The following is a 21,478-nucleotide window of genomic DNA, read 5'->3' as shown; positions in this document are numbered from 1 at the left end:
TTGATTTTATAATGGATTTGTTTGAATTTTTTTGTTAAAAAATACAAAGACTCAAATCCGAGGAAAAACCTCCGGATTTGTAAATACTAATCCAAAAAAAATAAAAATTTATATATTTTACTTGAATTTATAAATACTACATGAATTTTTAAATCAATCAAAATATATAAATCAATAACATCTTAAAAATGTTTGTAATTTATATTTCTGATTCCTAACTTAACCGGAGAGGGAGGTGAGGGTGGGGGGGGATTGGTTCTTGAAATAAATTTGTATATATTTCTTTGTTAAAAATACACAGACTCAGATTCGAAAGAAAAATTACAGTTTTGTAGATTTTAAGATTGGAGAAACTCCGGTTTTGTAATATTTATTAAAATTTGTAGGTTAAATTTTAAAATCGATATATTTTATTTGGATTTGTAAATACTAAATAAATTTCTAAATCAATAAAAATACATAAACCAATATTTGTGATCGGTCTTAGTTGATGTGATCTCAGTTTACTACCGTTCGCGCATTTTACATCAATTTCAAACGTAAATAACAATACTAGGAAGTAACGAAACAGTGTTGTAACATAATGAATTTACAGGGACGTACATCTCATTTTCTTAAGAATCACCACCAACTTTGGCGACAATAACTGAAGCATAGTGAGCAATGTTAGTCTCAGGCGAGTGTTTAAGCCTCGCGATGACAGGGAACAACTCCGATGACTTCACGAACTGTCTGCAAATCTGGTGGTTCGAACACATTTTAGCCAGCGAGAAGAGTGCTATCTTGAGCGGTGACTCACTTCCAGTCTCTTTCTTGCTCGGGTTCAGGGCAGTAGCCGAGCAATCCGCAACCAACTTCAGTAACGTCTGCATTACAAAATACGCGAAATTAGACACCAGTTTCTTGCCTGAGACACACAATCTTGACAAGACACAATATTAAACACCAGGCTTTTAGTTTGTGACCTGAGAAATCTATGTGAACAACTTATTATCCGAGGTATTGAGTGAAACCGTTTTAGAATTTCGTGATTGATTTGAGACGAGTGCAGATACTTAACCTGTAAAGCTCCTTTGGAGACTATATCTTCACAAAGCTTGTTGGAGTTACGGACAAGGTTGCTCAAAGCACCAGCAGCGTTCGCTTTTGTCTTGTCTTCTTCGGCTGAGGTCAAAACGTTTGCTAGCTGCGTTATAGATCGTCTTAGTTCTTCGTACAGCTTGTCACTATGGTAAGCAGCGTTCCCAATCTACAAACAAAAGGACCTCTTTCAAGATTGATCAAAATATTATATGAAATGTTTGTTAATTTGTGATGAGTTTTACAGCAAAGCAAGCGAATTTCTGTGTTCTTTTGTCAGGATCAGCGCATCGATCAATGAGGAGGCCGATGATTTGATGTTCCGCCTACAAAATTTTAACAAACACGCAGACAATGTAAGAAGGAACACTCTGTTCTCAAAACATAAGGCTCCTCAAAGTGTTGTTACTTACGAGAGAACTGTAGAAATATTCATTGTGTCTGCACATGTTGCCAAGAGCACTACACGCTTTTGCGCGTATATTTGGATCCGGATGAGTGAGGAACTCCTTCAAAGGCTGCAACACAGAAGCCTCACCGATGTATTTGTAGAAAGCCTACACGGTAGACGACAATACTGACAAGTTAGATAGCAGCGTGTGTACTTAACAATCCTATGTGTCTAAGCAAATTGAATGGAACATGTGTTTATTTCCGTTTTATGAATTTAGAAATCGTACCTTATCCATCCTCGATAGATCCGATATGATCATCAAAACATCAAGTATGACTTCTCTTGGACTTGACTGATTGAGTAGTTTTTTCATTCTGTTGGGATCCAACAGACCTTTGCTAACGAGCTCTACCGCAAGACGTGGTCGACCCACCATTTTGGCAAGAAAAGCAACTGGCCTTACTAGATCCTTTAAGTCCAAGTGTTCCAAGCAACGAAGAATTAAACTGGGTACTCCCACCTGAAAAGTTCAATCCAAAGAGATTTATTCAGTTCACATAATGACTAGCATTAAGAACCCAACTACTAGTCACAGTTAATTGTTGAATGTTAAAAGAAATTACTAATCGATGCCTGTCCTCCATAGATATAATGATCTATTACGTGATTTCAGCTCGTAATCATGAGAAATGAGCTGTAGATTCTAATTAACAAACAAACAAACACACAAAATTGTATATAAAATTAAGGAAACAGAATCGAATAACTAACCTCCACGAGAACTTTTATGTATTTGTCCATATCCTCTTCAATAGCTTTTAGCAGATCTCTATCTTCGATGCACACTCTCACGCCAGGAGAGCCCACGTTGAGAATGAATCCACTATTCACAGAAGCAGTGGCAGATAACGGACCTGGTTGACTTTGCAGAGCAACAAAAGGAAATGCAAGCAGATCAATTATCACATTTATCGTCTCTCTGGCTCCATCTTTTCCTCCACCAGGACCTCCCCAGCTCTTTACTAGCTTGAGATGAGCATCAGACATTAAATAAGAAACCATCTTCATGTTTTCAGTCTTCACTAGAACTTGACGGAAAGTTAATGTGCCGCCTGAAAGACAGTGGCATAGAGACGAAACAGCCCATATAACGCCCATAGGGGACAAGCCAGTCCTATTGGGAGGGTTCTTGATGTCATCTGGGGAAGCATTTGAAAGTCTTCCAGCTAGCAGATTCATAAGAAGCGATGGTGTACCACTTGCAATAAGCTGTTGTACAGTTAAAGGTCCTCCCCACTTCAATCTGGATTCTAATAAACCAATACATCCATCCAGAAGTCCATGCCATTTGGTGAGATTAGACTTGGCAGAAGGAGATATGACTTCACCTTCATTACTTGGCATAGGCCGTAGATGATAACACAGCTTAGTAGCTCGAGGAATCAGAGGCACTGCCATCTCAGAGACGGAAGATTCAGCAGAAGATCCTTTTTCAAGAGAGAGAATAGATGCAAGAGCAAGCATAGCTGATGCGGAGTGATTCTGAAGGGAAGCTTCGATTTTATCCTCTGAGGCAATATGATTGGCTATGGCAGACAGACGATGTAGATGCTTCTTTGGAGAAGTTGTTAGCATCAACAGAGCAGAACTTCTCCCACTTAAGTTCAAACATTGGGCAACTGTTGCCAACAGAAGGCATGAATGGAACACCAGATTATTTAGTCTACCCTTGATGTTATTTGTTTCTCCGGTTTGTTGGTCTTTGATCGTTGATGCTGCATAAGATAGTATAGAAAATATTTCTGAAATAACAGTACCATCCTCTCCACCACTGACTGCGGTAGTGATAGACAGTGAACTGGGAAGACCACAAAGCACGCTAGGCATAAGTCCATTGTGAAGGCAGCATCTTGACAAGAGCTGATGAATCACAGAAGGCGTTTCCAGTTAGTTTCAACAAGGGAAAAAGATACAAGCTACAAAATTTGTAAGTTTACAAAGCTAAATAAGGAGGGGAGCATCACATAATCACCTGGATTGCAGAAATCAATGGAGCCTCCACTCGTTGGTGGAGGCAATGGCTGACAGCTATTTGCAAATGTTTTGATCGGAGAAATGTTCTTGTCACTGTATCGACAAGTTTCTCAGATAACGGACCCCACTCACAGTTCCTTTGGTCAAGCTGAGAGAGACGATGGCTTTGCAAGGCATCGAGAGGAAATATGTAGGCGTTGTCATTCTTGAACAATGTTTCTGAAGTATCTATGAGAATCCATATTGCCCTACAAGCTTCACAAGCTGCTGCTAACATGTGTGAAGAACCAGAAACTAAACTCGACCCAGAAGAAGCCAAACAAAGACACAAATGATCAACTATGCGGGACATGTTAGCATGCTCCAAAATCTGTTGCGAAGTAGAATCAGGAGTTGAAGTCTTAAGATTTTCTGCAACTCGAGACAACATCGTTGTGATGCAAGAACATGCCTCGTATAAAATTCTACCAGTTCCCTCTTCTTCCCATCCGACAACCTACATACACATAAAGTAATAAATAAGTACCGGTGGTTTGATCTAAAAAAAACCTGTGCACCAAAAGAAAAGTCACCTGCACGAAGATTTCCACTAATTTGGTCCAGTGCCTGATGTAGGAACTATGTATGCTACTGCCTTCAATATGCCCTACCAAGTTTTTAGTGACTGAAAGACTCTGATTAAGAAACAAGCAAGCGTTACAAATCATCTCTGACTGATAAATAAAGTAGAAGATCTAATCAAACACAAGGAAGAAGTTTTTCTCAAGAGAATTTCACCTTTGGTATTATGTTGTTGAACTCGGATGATTTCATCCCAACAAGAGCGTCAGTAAAATCTAGCAGTGCAGATGTTATTTTATCAATCAGTCCAACCGAAACTATGGCGCGAGATGCAACCAAATTGGAAATGATTCTGAGGGACTGAACAGAGTAAGCAACATCTTTGTCCCTGCGCACCCATGAAGACAATGCGAGTATCATAAAAAGTGCCACAATTCACTGGAAGAGAGTAAAAGATAGACCAGAGGGTTGAAACCTTCTTTTACGTAGAATATCTATTTATTTTCCAGTTATTATATTATGGTAGGTTAAAGAAACAATACATTATACATACACCAAATTTTACCTTTTAGACTGTTGCTTGGATTTTGAACATCTTTCCAGTGACAGCAAAACAACATCCATTGCTTTATCATCTTCACATATAACTTTTGCACCTTTAGCAGTGCGGGATGTATTTTCCAGTTTCTCTAATGTTGCGTCACCTGAAACGAGAAAAACAACACAGGCATGAACGATGTTGGTATATGCGTCCATTATGAAGAAGGACAAAAAATTTAGAAATTCCGGAAGAAGATTAAAGTCCTTTCACAGATATCATGATGTTTGTGGATTTTCTGAAACTATCTATAGAACATGAGAGAGAACTGGGTTTATATTTGAAATGTACCGAACCTAAAGTAAAATCCTATAAAAAGAGAGAAGAAAAGATTAACAAATAAAATCTTCCACTACCTGCACTTTTGATATCCTCTTGGGTTGGGAATCCGAGGAAAGCCTCAGGTGATGGAGATATTACTTCGACAGCACTCTTCATATCTGACTGAACGTCACCTAGAGTTCCTGGAGCAGAGGCGTCTTTAACCGGGGTCGCAGAGTCACATTTATCTGTGTCACATTAACACTACAAAATTAATAAAGGATAAAAATAATTAAGAGATAGTCTAACCACAGACTGAAGTTAGACAAACCGTTTCTTTGTTGCCCTCCATTTCCTTGTCTCCAACTTGCCTTATGGTCCACTACTGCTGTATGCATTTCCTGAATACGAGTTCTATTATCCCAACAATCTTTTCCAATTCACAAATTGTTTTAAAATATTTTGTACATAAGATACAAGCTGCAAACTGTAAGTCATAAGTAGAAGATTGTTACCCTGGCTTCCGCTTCCTCTAGTGATTCTTTAACAAAGGGGTGCTGGAGAAGAGCAGGCCAGGTTAATCGACTTTGGGGCACCTATTTTGCGTTGTAATATACAAACATTTTAGCACTTTCCAAGATAAGTCTTTTGAATATCAATACATGGTAAATATAGCTTGGAACAATAGAAACTTCACCTTGTTGAGCAATCCCTTCAAAAAGCTTTTGAAATTATGACTCATTTCATCAGGATATTTGACAGGGTCCTAAAAGATTCACTAAACTGTTAGCTCAAACCTTTAGCATATAGGATGAACAAGAATTTGCAATGATTTATATACCTTAACAATGTGACGGATGAGAGCGTACACAGAATTAGTGTAGAACGGAGGTTGACCAACATATAATTCATACCTAATGTATCATAAGAGATGATTTAGAACCATCCCAAGTGTGGTATTATGTACATAACACAAGAATGAAGCAAAAATGAAAAACTATGAAAGAAAATCTATCAAAATCATCACATATATATATGCAACGGAAGTAGGACAAGTAAAATGAGTTTAGCCACTTACAATATAACACCAAGAGACCACAGGTCAGCGGTATGATTGTATGGCTGTTCTCTCACAAGCTCTGGCGCCATGTACAGTGGAGTGCCTGAAGTAAGATTGGAAATTTAATAAGGCACGACATATTGAGTTATCTATTCATTTATGGGCTTAACGAAAATAAAAGATATTAACCTTTAATAGATCTCAAAACCACAGTGTTGGCAGACATAGCTCGAGCGAAACCAAAATCACATAGCTGAAAAGTCAATTAGAAAGTATGTACGAAAATTGATATAAAGGAAAAGAATATAACAAGCTGCAGTGACAGATGTATAATCAAAGCTGCGTTGAAAACTACTTTTGTTGCTACTTGTAATTAGCTAATTATATGAGATTCAAGGCTATCCGTTTCCTCTTCTTCTCATGTAAATTTACATGATAAACTTAATTTTCTTCAACAATCATTAGACTGAAAGTTCCAAGGGTCATATATCATTTTCAAGAGGTACCCATAAGTTGAGAACGTGAGTAGAAGACTTGTAAAAAAAACATGAGTAGAAGAATCGTAATGTAATTTTAAACCTATCATATTTTCCATCTTCAAGAAACAAAATATCAACAAATGATGTGTGTGCGAGGCATAGAAACCAGAAATTCAAGCATAATTCCTGGAAGCAGAAAAAGAAAGGTTATATATTACCTTAACCACTGACCCAGGACCAATAAGAATGTTTTGTGGCTTCATGTCACGGTGGATTATACGGTTCGAATGCAAGTAATGCAATGCTTTCACCTGGGTTTAGGAGTTTGGACATTGTCTTATTAAATCACAAAAGAAGGAGCTCAGATGTAGTAATAAGAGCCATGTTGGCAAAACGTGTTACCAGCTGCTTTGCGATGGCTTGAACTTGCTCCTCCGGAAGGCACTTGTCATCTTCAAGAACCTCAAACAATTCACCCTGTGAAACATGTTCCATCATGATTAATTTATTTCATCTAGGTGTGACTGCAGGATTCACAATTCAGTTCTTTTAGAATCTACAATCGACAGGGAGGAGAAAAGTACTTGGGCAAACTCAGTGACAACACAGAACTCTCGTGCGTTCTCAAAGGAGTCGAGCATCTCAATAATGTTCTCATGCTTGAGCTTCCTCAATATCTGAAAGCATACAGAACATATTAGGAGATACGATACCACATGAATGTGAATTAAAGAAGTTTCTAACCTCGATTTCTTGTCTTAGACTATGAATATCCTTGTCACTCTTCCCTTGTTTCATGATGAACTTCATCGCCACCGTCTGATCAATAGAACTCATCAAAGTAAGATTTGGAATCAATCAGTACAAGATTAAACGAACAAGATCAATTTACCTGGCCGGTATACTTTCGTCTTCCTTTGTAGACCCTCCCGAACGAGCCTTCACCAACGAGCTCTATCACATGATAATCCTCAACACCCATGATTCAGCACGACTGTGTTCAAATCTGCCGTATAAATCAACGAATCAGCTTCCTCAATACACCAATAATCGAGAGTCTATGTCTAGTTCAATCAAAAGCTTCGAAAGGATCTCTACTCTAGTTTGCGTCCCGATTTAGCGAATCGAGTAAGCTATAAGTGCAGATCCTAAACCTGATTGGCGAAAATATCTGAATAATCGGGGCAATCGAAGATTTTAAGCAAAGTAAAGACGGATAAGAACCGTGGCTCGCGAAGATGAGTAGAGTAGAGGAAGGCGTGACCGGCGGAGATGGAAGAAGTGGAGACGCCGCCGATGTGGAACGGCGGTGAAGCGAAGTAAACGAAGAAGAGAGATCCGTTGGATCGATGTTTGGAAAGAGAGAGAGAGAGAGAGTGCTTGGGATATTATTGGAAACTTTTGAAATTCAAAAAGAGGGAAGATATCTTCAAAAATACCTAAAACTCTAGAATATCTCAGACTATAAAACTGCAAATACAAACCCAAAAAGGTTTTAGTTAATATGGGCCAGGCCTTATTTGTTGAGAACCATAAAAGTGGAACTTTAGTTGAACTCCAGCTAGAGTTTTAGGTATTTTTCATTTCAGTATAACGTTTATGAATATGTAATTTATATTTTACTGTTATATATCACGTAACTCTATAATTTTATTGTTTAGACTTCTTATTCCACATTATTGATATATAGTGATTTGTTTTATATATTGTTATAGTTGTTAATTCTTACTAATAAGTTTTCGAGTTCGGTACAATAAATTTATAATCTAAAATAATCAAATAGAAAATCTCTTTCAATTTTTTTTTTCAATTTATACAGTTTGCTTATAATACATTAAAAAAAATATTTAGTTATACTATATAACTGATATTTATATAGGATCATTTATATGTTGCGTTTAAAAATATGGTTTAACATCTTTCATTTTAGCATTTTACAAGATTTTATAATTAAATGATTTTTTTTTTGTATAAACAATAAATATATATTATTTTAGTAAATTTAATCGATATATGATATTTTTGATATGGGAAATTGCCACATTCATAGTACTAATTTTCATAGTACTAATTTTCATGTTTACACTAACCACTTTTACACTCACTTTTAAAGGGTAAAAAACACTTATACCCCTAGGGTTAACTAATTTAGACTTAGGGTTTAGAGTTGAGAGGTGGAGTAGGATTTTTGGAATGTGAAATTTAGGTTTCTAATAAATATATAAATAAATACTTAAAAATATATATAAAAATTTTAAAAATAGTTTCAAACATAATTATCGATTTTCAAAAAGAAATTTTGAAAAAAAAAAATTTATAAAAAGTTCGAATTTGAAAAAGTATAATTCGAAAACATAATTTTTTTTATTTAAATGATAATTTATTATATATATATATATATATATATATAATAAGAGTATAAGAGTATAAGAGTCTTTTGCCAATTAATGAAAAATGTATTTTTGAAAATGTCTTTTTAGTGGTGGTAAAGATGAAAAGTGGTACCATGAAAGTGGTAAACATAAAATTTATCCTTTTGATATTATGGTATTAAGTTTTTTTTTTTCATATTAAATTAAGATAATAGTATTTACTTTTATTTTATAACATAATTTTTCGTCTTTCATTTTTAAAAGTTATATATTTAGAATATATGATTTTATCTTTTGTAAAATTTGGATTATTTATTTTCGAAATTTTATATTTGGTCAAAATAAATTTGGAAAATTACACATACTAAATTAATTTATCATTTTATACTAAATGCATAATGCATTTTCACAAATGAATTACTATTGTTGGAATTATATGAGGAAGTATAAGATAATTTTTGTATCTGAAACTAGTTTCTTTTAATTTTTGAAAATCTATTTGTTCAAAATCTTAAATGGCTAATTTGATGTTTTTAAAAATTAAAACAAAATTTTATATTTTAAATGCTGGTAAATGTTTTTGAAAATTTGATACCAAAATCTATTTAAAAATATGCAACCAATCAACACCATATAGTTGATGATGCAACATTTTTTTTTTAACTTTTAGACTTCAAATCATCTAATAACATTGAAAACATACCATGTTTCAAAGTACTCTAACAATGTTCATATATTTGAGGTACAATTGTTTTTTCATCCTAGATAAGAACATGATCTAAACATTCAGACAATTATGTAAGAAGATTTTAATAATATGTTTTGTATTTGAATGACATTGCGTTTATTGGGGAATGACAGAGGCAACATAAGATGTTGATTGGACTTTGTTTTGGAACATCTAACTTCCTCAGGTGTATATTTGCTAGACTTCGCATTGACTTTTAGGTATTCTGGAATGAGCTTTGGCATCATGGTTGTCAACCCTATCAAAAGTTTCAAGTATTTGAACTAGGCATGCATGCTAAAAATGATTTATTAGTCAAAAAATTAACTGTTAAAGAAAAACAAATTGAAAAATTTGTCTTTGGGATTTTATCATTTCTCAAAATCCTGAAAACAAACTCTAATGATGTTTTAAGAAACATATTTATTTAAGAAACATATATATTGGATAGCCAACAATATATCTATACTATTAAAGCAAAATACCTCCTAGAATTTTGCTCATAGTTTGACACTACAATTACAATGTTATGCCATTGAGAAAACATTCTGATATTAATGATGAGATCCATAAAAAATCGTTAAAACAAGGAAAAAAATGGGAAAAACAGACAGGACCGACCTAAAAATCTATCGCCGGAGAAAAAAAGGAACATATGGATCAATCTATAATTAGTGTTCGTTGGAAAAATAAAAATTAACCTACTCAATATTCACCTCTACTAATTAAATCAATAAGTATAAACAATACAAAAACTATTACATTCACTCCGTCTAATTAAAATGATGAGGACAAAAACTTACATTTAAACATATATAATATGCTCATATAAAAATATAATCTAATATAACTTACAGTTATTTGTTTCATCGTATCTCGGTTTCTCCCTTAAATAAAATAGTCGGAAGAGTTCCAGAAAATATCAAGAAACCTTAAAAAACAACTTTTCTTTCTGTTATTTTTTGGGAAACAGTTATAAAATCATATTTAATAAACGCAAACCCATTTTTTACCCACGGAATCCATCTGTATAGAATATTTTTGTATTTTTTCAGTATGCATTAAAAATTCCAATATCTTTTTAACTTTATAGGTTACATTTAATAAAAATTACTAAATGAATATAAATACATTTTTTGATATCATGTCCAACATATAAGTATATTTTAAATGCATAAAAAATCAACAAAATTGTAAATAGATTAGATTATCTTATATAAAAATATATAAGCTTATAGTTAACAAAATTTGACCAAAATTTTAAAAAGAAATAAATCGTTCGCTTTCAAAGTGCGGTTCAAAATCTAGTATGACTTAAGAGAGATTATTAGATTTTCCTATGCATGCACAATGCATTTCCACAAATGAATAACATGAGAAAGATTATACATTGTTAAGAGTGTTATGAAGAAGTATATATATATATATATATTTTTTTTTTATTCTGAAGCTAGTTTCTCTAATTTAAAAAAAAAATATTTATTCAAAATCTTATATGGATAATAAGATGTTTTCAAAAATTAAATCTAAAATGACTCATAAAATGTTTTTTGAAAAAATAAAACCAAAATCTATTTTAAAGTATGCAGTTAATCATACCGTATAGTTGGGTTGATGATGCAACATATTTTGATTTTTTCGACTTTTAAATCATCCAATAGCATGGTTTGATTGAAAACATACTAAGTTTCAAATTAGTCTACCATGTTCATACATTTGAGGTACAACTATGTTTCATCCTGGATAAGAACATGATCCACAACATTCAACAATTATCTAAAAAGATTTTACTACCATGTTTTGTGTTTGGAAGCATTGTGTTTACTAAGTCTGATTTTAGCAGCCCCAACTTCAAGATCATATTATTAACACTTTCCTATCTCTTACTAACAACTCTTATCCATTGTTTTGGTTGTGGATTAGGAATTTGTGGCTCCAATCATGTTTTTTTTTCCGTAAACCACATAGACAAATGAATCATGATGCAATCTCTGTCCTCATCATTTTTTATCATCTCATCTATTTTTATCGTTAAGTCATGAAAAAGACGTACGCTAATATAATTTAAATTTTTTTAACTTGATAAACATTTACGTAACAACTTCATAAACATTTAAAATATTCTCTAATTTAAAATAAAATCATCAAAATATCTTTATTTTTAGCCTCTGGACTTTATGTTAAATATGATAAAGTTAATTAAATCACTTTTTACAAAATGTGTTGTTTATTTTTTGAAAAAAAACAAAAAAAAACAAAATATGTTGTTATTGAATGTTTCTACAAAAATATGTATAATTTATTAACTGCTTAATGATATAGAATTACAAAATCATAAATAATAGAAACATTTTTTTCATGATTTTCACACCATACGGGTAAAATTTTCCATGGTAAAGCCATTTACTTCGAAAAAATTATTTTTACTATCTGAGTGAAAAGGAATCGGATTACTGTATAATAATTTTAACGGCTCCCACAAGATAGGGTGAGAGGAGAGCCAAGGGAATGAGATTAGGCCAGGCCGTTTATCTTCTCACTAGGTGATCATCCGCGCCATGCGCAGAGTGAATTTATTTAATAGAATTTATAACTTTTAATCTATATATATTTGAAATGTAAAAGTCATTATAACAAATATATATCAAATAAAATTCTTCATTATATAATTAAAAATAGAATATTGAATTATCCAAAATCTAAAAATATAATTAAAAAAAGATAATTTCTATATATATATATATATATATATATATATATATTGTATGGTTATCTGAAAAATTATTTTAGTAAAACGTTAAAAAACATAAATTATATAATTAAATATTAATCAAATAAAGTAATTTTTTGGAATCGATCTTTCAAGTTAAAAGTTAGAATGGTTAATATCGTTTATACCCTTAATGAATAAAATGTATAAATAAATTAAAAAATAAAAACAAAATTTTAATTGATTTGATTAGATAATTGATTAATATTAAGAATAGTAAGAATTATCCAAAATCTGAAAATATAATTTTAAAAAGAGATAATTTATGTATCTATTGTATTGTTATCTGAAAAAGTCTTTCGGTAAAAAATTAAAAACATAAATTATATAACTAAATATTAATTAAATAAAATTATTAATTATATAATTAAAAATAGAATATTTAATTATCCAAAATCTAAAAATATAATTAAAAAAGGATAATTTCATTATATATATATATATATATATTTATATATATATATATATTGTATTGTTATATGAAAAAGTATTTTAGTAAAATGTTAAAAACATAAATTATAATTAAATATTAATCAAAGAAAAAATTTAATTATATAATTAAAAATATAATATTGAGTTATTTTAAGATTTATTTTAGTAATGAATATAGTGTACAAAGAACTTTTCAAAAATTTATGAAAATGTTTAAGCCCGCATCGCGGACAAAACACCTAGTGTTATATAATTATAGATGTAACTTCTAATATAGAGATCAATATATAAATTATGTTTGGGCTTTTCCATTTGATGAGGTGTTGGAATTGAAAGAAATGAGTTTGTTGACGACTAAAAGTAATAGTTTTATTAATACTTTTAGACTTATTCTTGAGTTCACCCCTAGGGTGAACATCAAAGTTCACCAACCAATAGGATTTCATTATTTCAAATTCGATATCTTTTATAAAAGGAAATAAAATATTGTCAAGTTATATTATGTTTTTAAAATAAAAAAGTAAAAAGAAATAAGTAAATAAAAGTAATAATTACAAAAAAAAATTTAACATCGACACGAAAAAAACAAAACCCTAAATCCTAATCCCTAAACCCTAAATCCTAAAACCTAAACCCTTGGGTAAATTCTAAACCCTTAGATAAATAATAAACTCTAAACCGAACACACTAAACACTAAGAGCATCTTTATCCGGGGATACTAGAGGGTTTCTTAGCGTGTGGGTCCCGCGTAGGACTCACTTTTTTTTTTAAGAAACCGGTTACAAAAACTACTAAATAGTAATCGGTTCTTAAGGGTTTCTTACACTGTTCGCGGGTCCTACTAACACGTGGCGGCTCACGATTGGTTCTTTTTTTTAAAAAAAAATATTCGAAAAAGTAAAAAAAAAAAAAAAAAAAAATTAAGAAACCCCATTTGGGGTTTCAGGGATAATGATGCTCTAAGGCCTTGATTGGTAGAGCATTAGCATTAGCAGTAGCAGTATGCTATAGAAGCAGTACGGTGCAGAAGCTGTATGTTTTTGCTAAATTGTTAATAGGATGATTGGTAGAGCAGTATGAATATGTTATTTAAAATTATTATAAAAATTAGTATATAATATAAAATATATTTATTTTAATGAATATATTTCTAATATATATATATAATATATTAACATATAAAATTAAAAGATATATAATTTATTTAATTTATTTAATAATTTAAAAATTATATTTATATCAAAAAATATTATTTTGAAATAAATTTTATAATTAAAATATCTATTTTTAAATATTTTTTCGCATTTAAAATAAATTAAATTATATAAATTAAATTATATTTTAAATGTGAAATACTATTTAAAAAATATATGTTATTGTAAATTAATTTTAGAAATCAAAAAATATATTTTTTATTATAAAAATTAGCATATAATATATAATATATTTATTTTTAATGAATATATTTCCAATATATATATATATAAACATATAAAATTAAAAAGATATATAATTAATTATTTTATATAATAATTAAAAAAATTATGTTTGTATCAAAAAACATTATATTAAAATAAATTTTATAATTAAAATATCTATTTTTGAAAATATTTTTCGCATTTAAAATAAATTAAATTATATAATTAAATTATATTTTAAATGTGAAATACTATTTTAAAAAATAGATATTTTATTGTAAATTGATTTTAGAAATAAAAATTTTATTTTCTAGATATAAAAATAATTTTATGATATTATTAACTAAAATAAATGAATTAATTATATATTTTCTTTAATTTTATAAATTATAAATGCAAATGCTTTTCTAAAAGCTTCATATGAAAGCATTTGTGAGAGAACATTTGGAGAGCATTAGCATTTCTCTAAATATTTTTCTAACAATTGTTGATTGGATAATGTAAAGCATAATGCTAATGCTAATGCTCTACCAATCAAGGCCTAATACACTCAAGAGTTTAGGGTTTAAGATTTATGATTTAGGGTTTTAATGTTTAGTGTTTTTGATTTAGAGTTTATTATTTATCCAAGGGTTTAGAGTTTACCCAATGGTTTAGGGTTTCGTATTTAGGGTTTAGGGATTAGGATTTAGGGTTTATTATTTTTCTAACGACGTAAAAAATATTATTTAATATTCTTTTTTCTGTAACTATTATTTGTTTTTTATCTTTTTATTTTTAAAATATAATATAAATTGACAATATTTTGTTTCATTTTTTAAAAGATACCGAATTTGAAATAATGAAATTCTATTGGTTGTTAAACCTATAGATTCTAAGGTGAACCCAAGAATAACTCATACTTTTATATGTAATAGTTTTACTAAAAAAATTCTGACTCTTTAAAAAAAAACCATAATTGTCTACGAATAAAAGTAATCTGATAATCATCATTTGCTTGCAGATCTTCTATATATTGAATATCATTTACAGCAACCAAATCTCCACAAAGGTCTTGTAGAAACATGGAACAGTGGTTTATCATGATTAGTTCGACTATAGATGATAATATGACAACTAAAGTATAAAAACGATTGCATCAGAAAATTTTAAATAAATCGCTAAATTAGTGTTACATATCACATTAATATTTTCCTTAACACACATTATAATCGATGGTCATATATGTATATAGCATAATATCGCTATATTGATGAGTCAAAGATACACAAATTATTTTCGCTAAATTAGTGATACATATTACATAAATACTTTCCTTAAGACACACTATAATCACTACACGAGTCACATATATGTATATAAAATAATGTCGCTATAATAAATATATGGATATAATTAAGAACATTGCATATATAGTTACCTTTTACACACCTGTTGATGCAACATATAAATAGAAGGCAATGGTTGTTCAAAAAAAAAATAGATGGCAATGAAAATTTATAAGATTACATTTTTTTTTGAATTTAACTTCGACACTACTCCAATTTGGTACATACTAATGAGACCCAAATAATATTTTTGGTTTTTGATTTTGCAGTAGTTTTAAGATTTTGAAAAATCTCGAATGGCAATTTTGGTTTTTAGCTTTAGATTTTTGATTTTTGATTGTGGAATTGAGTGGAGTGGTTTCTTCATTGTTTTAGAAGCTTTGGGGTTTATTCACTCTTAATTGTCAGTTGATCGAAATTGATAAGACTAGTAGTTTGGGAGATTCATATACTGTTGATTCTTAGCTTTCTTGATACGTCTATTGAATTAAGCTAATCTCGTAGCGGATACTGCTTGTGGAGTTGAGTTGAGTGTTTTATTCATTGTTCTTACAGCTTTGGGAGATTTCATATACTGTGTTTGTTGCTCTTGATGTGTCTGGCGATAAGTAGAAGAACGAATGACATTGAAAGTTCTCTGTTTTTTTTTTCAAGGAATGAACCAGTACAAGCCGATATTTTTGGGGACAGCTGACCCAAACACGGAGCTCAGCAAGCTAACCCGGGCATATAACACCCAGAAGTGTATTCGTGCTGGTGGGAAGCATAATGATCTCGATGATGTGGGCAAAGATACTTACCATCACACCTTCTTTGAAATGCTCGGTAACTGGTCATTTGGTGATTATTTCAAGAAGGAAGCCATTGAATGGGCTTGGGAGCTTTTAACTAAGGTAATTAGAGCAACTGGTCTCTTGTTTTGAAATACAGAAAATACGCTTGATATACGCTTGGCGCTTGGGCATCTATCTTTGTCTACGTGATTTAAGAATATACGCTTGATATACTGTGAAGTATTGGCTCTCTTTCTCCTGCGATTGTATGTCACAGTTTTGTGAAGTGTTTATTTTCTTTTTTATTTGGGGGTCCTTGTAACAGTATGTCATTTGAGTGATTGAATTTATGTCTCAGGTTTATGGGCTACCAACGGACCGAATTTATGCTACCTATTTTGGCGGTGATGAGAAAGCCGGCCTTCAACCTGATAACGAGGCTCGAGATATATGGCTAAAGTTTCTTCCACCTGGACGTGTGCTGCCTTTTGGTTGCAAAGTATGTTTGCTTTACTACTCCTTTAAAAACGATTTGTTTAAGTAAAAATTGAACACCTTTTCATTTCTTCTTTAACCTTTAAATGAACATCAAAAATATATGTTTTTAAATTTAGGTGATTAGACCTTTTAAGAAAAATTAAAATAAATTTCTATGGATCTCATGTGTATTGAACATAAATAACGTTTAATCTGGGACTTTTGTTAATTTTTGTCTGCTGCTTCTTGATTCTCTCTTCCCTAAGGTTTATTCTTACGTGGGAATATTGTCTTGTATAAGGGGTACATTGAATTGTCAATGATAACTACTGTCAAGCTTAAGCTTGAATGCATTTTTTGGTAGGATTACGCTATCAAGTTTTGGTAGTTGGCGGACTCTAAAACCGGTTTTATGATTTCCAGTGAAAAACTTTGTACCAAATGTAGAACCAAGGATTTTCTACTGCTACCGTTCTTTCATTTAACTTTTGGTGAAACTGTAGGACAACTTCTGGGAAATGGGAGACACAGGTCCGTGTGGACCTTGTACTGAGATACATTATGATCGTGTTGGTAACCGTGATGCAGCATCCTTAGTTAACAATGACGATCCAACTTGTTTGGAAATTTGGAATCTAGTCTTTATTCAGGTACAAACCCTCTTTTTCCCTATTTGTAAATTGTAATTTTAGTTCCGATTTACTATTCTTTGTCTAGGTACCACGGTTGTTTTTTCTGTTATTTTATAGATCATGTACATAAACTTTGTATTACCCCGTCCGCGCATTTTTCTTGCTTCATTAACTTTGCTATTATATTCTCAATTAGTTTTCTCTAATGAGGCATGTTGTGTATAATTTCAAAATAGTCCAACAGAGAGAGTGATGGCTCACTAAAACCTCTGCCTGCTAAGCATGTCGATACCGGAATGGGTTTTGAGAGATTAACTTCTGTTCTTCAGAACAAAATGAGCAACTACGATACAGATGTGTTCATGCCTATCTTTGATGATATCCAAAAGGTAATTTGTGTGACCTTCTGTTGAACGTTTTATGACATTCAGTTCATCTATCCAGTTACTATTGTGTCCCTCCTTTGAGGGGTGCCAAGTGCATAATGAGTCCTGGTAATTCTGTGACCATCTTTGCCTATTTGATCTATGGGAGGTTACAGCTATTCACCTTTGATGCGACACTGTCAATTGTTTCTAATATTTCCTTTTTAGTGAATTTGGGGTATAATGATCGGGTAGTCATAATATGGGTACGTGGAGATCATTTCCTTGCTAGCTGTGTCACTTTTCATGTATTTTCTGAGTGAGGGAATTAAAAAGAGTTTGCGTTGGTCCAGTTGCTGCGAATCTTAAGTTGACGTGTTTGATTTCACTCTTTTAGGCCACAGGAGCTAGGCCATATTCTGGAAAAGTTGGTCTGGAAGATGTGGACAGAGTTGACATGGCATATAGAGTCGTTGCCGATCATATTAGAACACTTTCATTTGCTATTGCGGACGGCTCTCGTCCTGGTATGACCCTGTTTTTTTTTTTTGTCTCATTTACGTCGATGACACGCAACAAAACATTATCAAACGTCTTAGTATTCAATCATTTACTTCAGCTCATACTTTACGTGTTTATTTTATTTCTCCCGGAATCTATTAGGTGGGGGTATTGGATTTAGAAATTTGATCGAATTTGAAGAAATTATAGTTTCCATTAAATTCTAGTGTTATTCAATTGTGTATTTTACCAATTCTTTCAAATTCTTGTGTTATTCAATTATGTATTTTATCAATTCATTTAAATTCTAATGTTATTCAATATTTGGTAGAATTAGTAGGAATGTTATTTGAAAAGAATTTAATGGAAATGTAATGTAAAAAAGCAAAGGATCAATTCCTTGCTTTTATGATGGGATTTGTCTCTCTCTTATTTTCAAAGAACGGAGACTATCAATATTGATGAAATTGTTCATCATCAAGCAACATCTTTGGCATGCAACCGTGCTTGCATTAATTTTGTCAACCGAACCGTATGTTCGTGAATACTTGGCATGTTCGTGAACGTGTTCTCACATTTCTCATTTTTGTCATCAAGAATAGTACGTAACTTTTTTTTAAAAAACATTTTGTTTGATTCTCTACTATAAATTCCAATCAAGCACAATCATAAAACAATTATAAACTAGTTCTTATCTATCTTTTGTATAAACTTTTTTAGATTACTTCTCCTATATATATTATCATGTATCTATCCCTTCTCAAAGCAAAAAAAAATCTATCTATAAAAGGTAAAATTTTCCCAAAAGTTTTTTTTTGGTAAAAAAAATGCCCAAGAGTTTAGCTACTAGTTTTGTATTTTGTTGTTATCATTAGTTCATAGCGTTAATGTATTATCACTTGTAATCCATCAAATTTATTTACATTCTTTTAAATTCTAGGGCAAATCTCCAAAATAGCACATTTCTAAGCTTATATCACAAAAATAGCACTCCAAAACTAAAATGACCAAAATAGCACCTTTCTAAGTTTATCCTTTGAAAATTTTAATTTTTTTATTTTTCAAAATTTGAAATCTTATCCCCAAAACCTCATTTCTCAACTCTAAACCCTAAACCCTAAATCCTAAACCCTAAACCCTAAACCCTAAACAACTTTTTTAGATTACTTCTCCTATATATATTATCATGTATCTATCCCTTCTCAAAGCAAAAAAAAATCTATCTACAAAAGGTAAAATTTTCCCAAAAGTTTTTTTTTGGTAAAAAAAATGCCCAAGAGTTTAGCTACTAGTTTTGTATTTTGTTGTTATCATTAGTTCATAGCATTAATGTATTATCACTTGTAATCCATCAAATTTATTTACATTCTTTTAAATTCTATGATAAAAAGTAAACATAAGAATTAGACAATTGCATTAAAATCTCATAAAATCTTTTAAAATACTACAAAAGTTATTACTTGTGAATTCTTTCAAATTCCCGAATCCAATTCCTATAGAGGTTTTATTCTTTCTTGTAATTTAACAAATACAGTATGCCATACACTCTCTTGTAGGTAATGAGGGCCGCGGGTACGTTCTGCGACGTATTCTTCGTCGAGCAGTTCGCTACGGAAAGGAGATCCTAAAAGCAGAGGAAGGATTTTTCAACGGGTAGGAAATTACGCTTGATTGTCACTGCATGTGTTGTGTCAATATTATTTCTTTTTCTGCTGGATCATGTTTGTTTTAATCTTGCCTCTATGCAAGTACAGCATATGTTTCTGAGCCTGAGCTTTGTCTGTGTTTGACACTAATCAGTTTGGGCTTTTCACCTACAGACTTGTCAGTTCTGTTATTCGAGTGATGGGTGATACCTTTACGGAGTTGAAGGAACATGAGATTAAGATCACTGAGATAATAAAGAAAGAGGAAGCAAACTTTTGCAAGACCTTGGCAAAGGTGAGAGCTGGCTCAGCCATTCGCAGATTAATAAAAGTGACACCCTTTTTGTATATGTTGTTTCCAAATTTGCCACCATTCTGTTCAAATTATGTTGGTTGCACTTGAACATAATTCAGCATAATTCAGCATAATCTGTAGAGAGCCATTTTCTCAAAGATGAATTGGTTTGACATGTTTGTCCTTATATTGTCATTGTTATATAGGTGAGTATATGAACAGTTAGATTGATTATATTTTCACGGCAGGGAATTGAAAATTTTCGGAAAGCAGGACAGGCAGTTCAGGGGAATACACTGAGTGGAGAGGTACATATCTACATTCTTGTGATGAATGTTAGATGTTGCAGTATTTCCATATGTGATATATGAATTTCCATCTCAACATACTGTCTTTGTCTTCTCTTTGCAGGATGCTTTTGTCTTACGGGATACTTTTGGTTTCCCTTTAGATTTAACCCAGGTACTTCGATCATTCGTATCTATTTCTGTAAGTTTTTTCGTGTAATCTTTTTTAACTTTTATTCCGGGTTTCAGTTGATGGCTGAAGAAAGAGGATTGCTGGTTGATGTTGATGGCTTCAACAAAGCCATGGAAGAGGCGAGGGAAAGATCGAGAAGTGCCCAGAATAAGGTGCTTCAACTTATTGCTTTTACTTTCTTAAAGAGTGTTTGGTGTCAAATTTCCTTGGTTCTATAGATGAAGTTTGAATACATCAACATTGCACAAGACTGGTGTGTTAGCTACAGATGATTCTTCTAAATACATTTGGTTCCAGGTTTGTCCTACATATTCAACAAATTTTGCATGTAGCGCCTTAGCTGTTCTTATGTTGACGTGAAAAGAAAGAAGTTAGGGCATAGAGTGGTAACTGAAGTTTTCTTAAAGTAAGCTTTTATTGAGCAATGATCCTGCCCCATTTTGTTACAGGATCACAAGAGTGAAGTAAAGGCGATCTACACGGGCTCTGCTTTCCTGGAAAGTTCAGCTGCTGGCGATAACGTGGGAATAGTATTGGAGTCTACAAGTTTCTATGCAGAGCAAGGTGGTCAGGTAATCCATTATATTTGTTATATAATTTAGTGTGCTAATTGTTTAATTTCTGATCATATGACTGGTGGCATGAAACTGCAGTCTTCATTATGTTCATCTTCGATATGTAGACCTTATACAATAACACTATCATATCAGAGTTGCATAGTTTGATTTTACGTATGGGTTGGCATATAACATGATATAGTTATTTTCGGTTTTGAAACTACCCTCCATAAGGTC

At 31.7% G+C, this 21,478-nt stretch overlaps 1 protein-coding gene and 1 pseudogene across 4 annotated transcripts; one reads left to right on the top strand and one right to left on the bottom strand.

The window, feature by feature from the left end:
* Positions 1-478: 478 nt before the first annotated feature.
* On the bottom strand, positions 479-7,884 carry LOC106335467 (serine/threonine-protein kinase TIO). Of its 4 annotated transcripts, XM_013773992.1 has the most exons (24): positions 7,692-7,884; positions 7,566-7,621; positions 7,360-7,473; positions 7,212-7,286; positions 7,052-7,144; positions 6,870-6,944; positions 6,686-6,778; positions 6,178-6,241; positions 6,007-6,091; positions 5,770-5,842; positions 5,626-5,694; positions 5,444-5,524; positions 5,260-5,329; positions 5,024-5,176; positions 4,635-4,773; positions 4,286-4,457; positions 4,081-4,182; positions 3,507-4,004; positions 2,246-3,394; positions 1,761-1,994; positions 1,494-1,637; positions 1,326-1,406; positions 1,061-1,249; positions 615-866 (listed from the first exon to the last, which is right to left on the bottom strand). In XM_013773992.1, the coding sequence occupies exons 3-24, from the start codon at positions 7,447-7,449 to the stop codon at positions 615-617; spliced, it is 3,981 nt and encodes a 1,326-aa protein (XP_013629446.1). In that variant the 5' UTR covers positions 7,450-7,473; positions 7,566-7,621; positions 7,692-7,884. The 4 variants fall into 4 exon arrangements, with proteins under 4 accessions (XP_013629445.1, XP_013629446.1, XP_013629444.1 ...); XM_013773991.1 differs by lacking the exon at positions 7,566-7,621 and having other exon boundaries at positions 479-866; positions 7,622-7,884; XM_013773990.1 differs by lacking the exon at positions 7,566-7,621.
* Positions 7,885-16,171: 8,287 nt separating this feature from the next.
* Positions 16,172-21,478, top strand: part of LOC106335468 — an 8,219-nt pseudogene continuing 2,912 nt past the window's right edge.

Source organism: Brassica oleracea, chromosome C3 (assembly GCF_000695525.1).
Source record: "Brassica oleracea var. oleracea cultivar TO1000 chromosome C3, BOL, whole genome shotgun sequence".
Classification (NCBI taxonomy): Eukaryota; Viridiplantae; Streptophyta; class Magnoliopsida; order Brassicales; family Brassicaceae; genus Brassica; species Brassica oleracea.
Note: the sequence above shows the minus strand (reverse complement) of the source record. Positions and strands in the feature narration are given on the sequence as shown.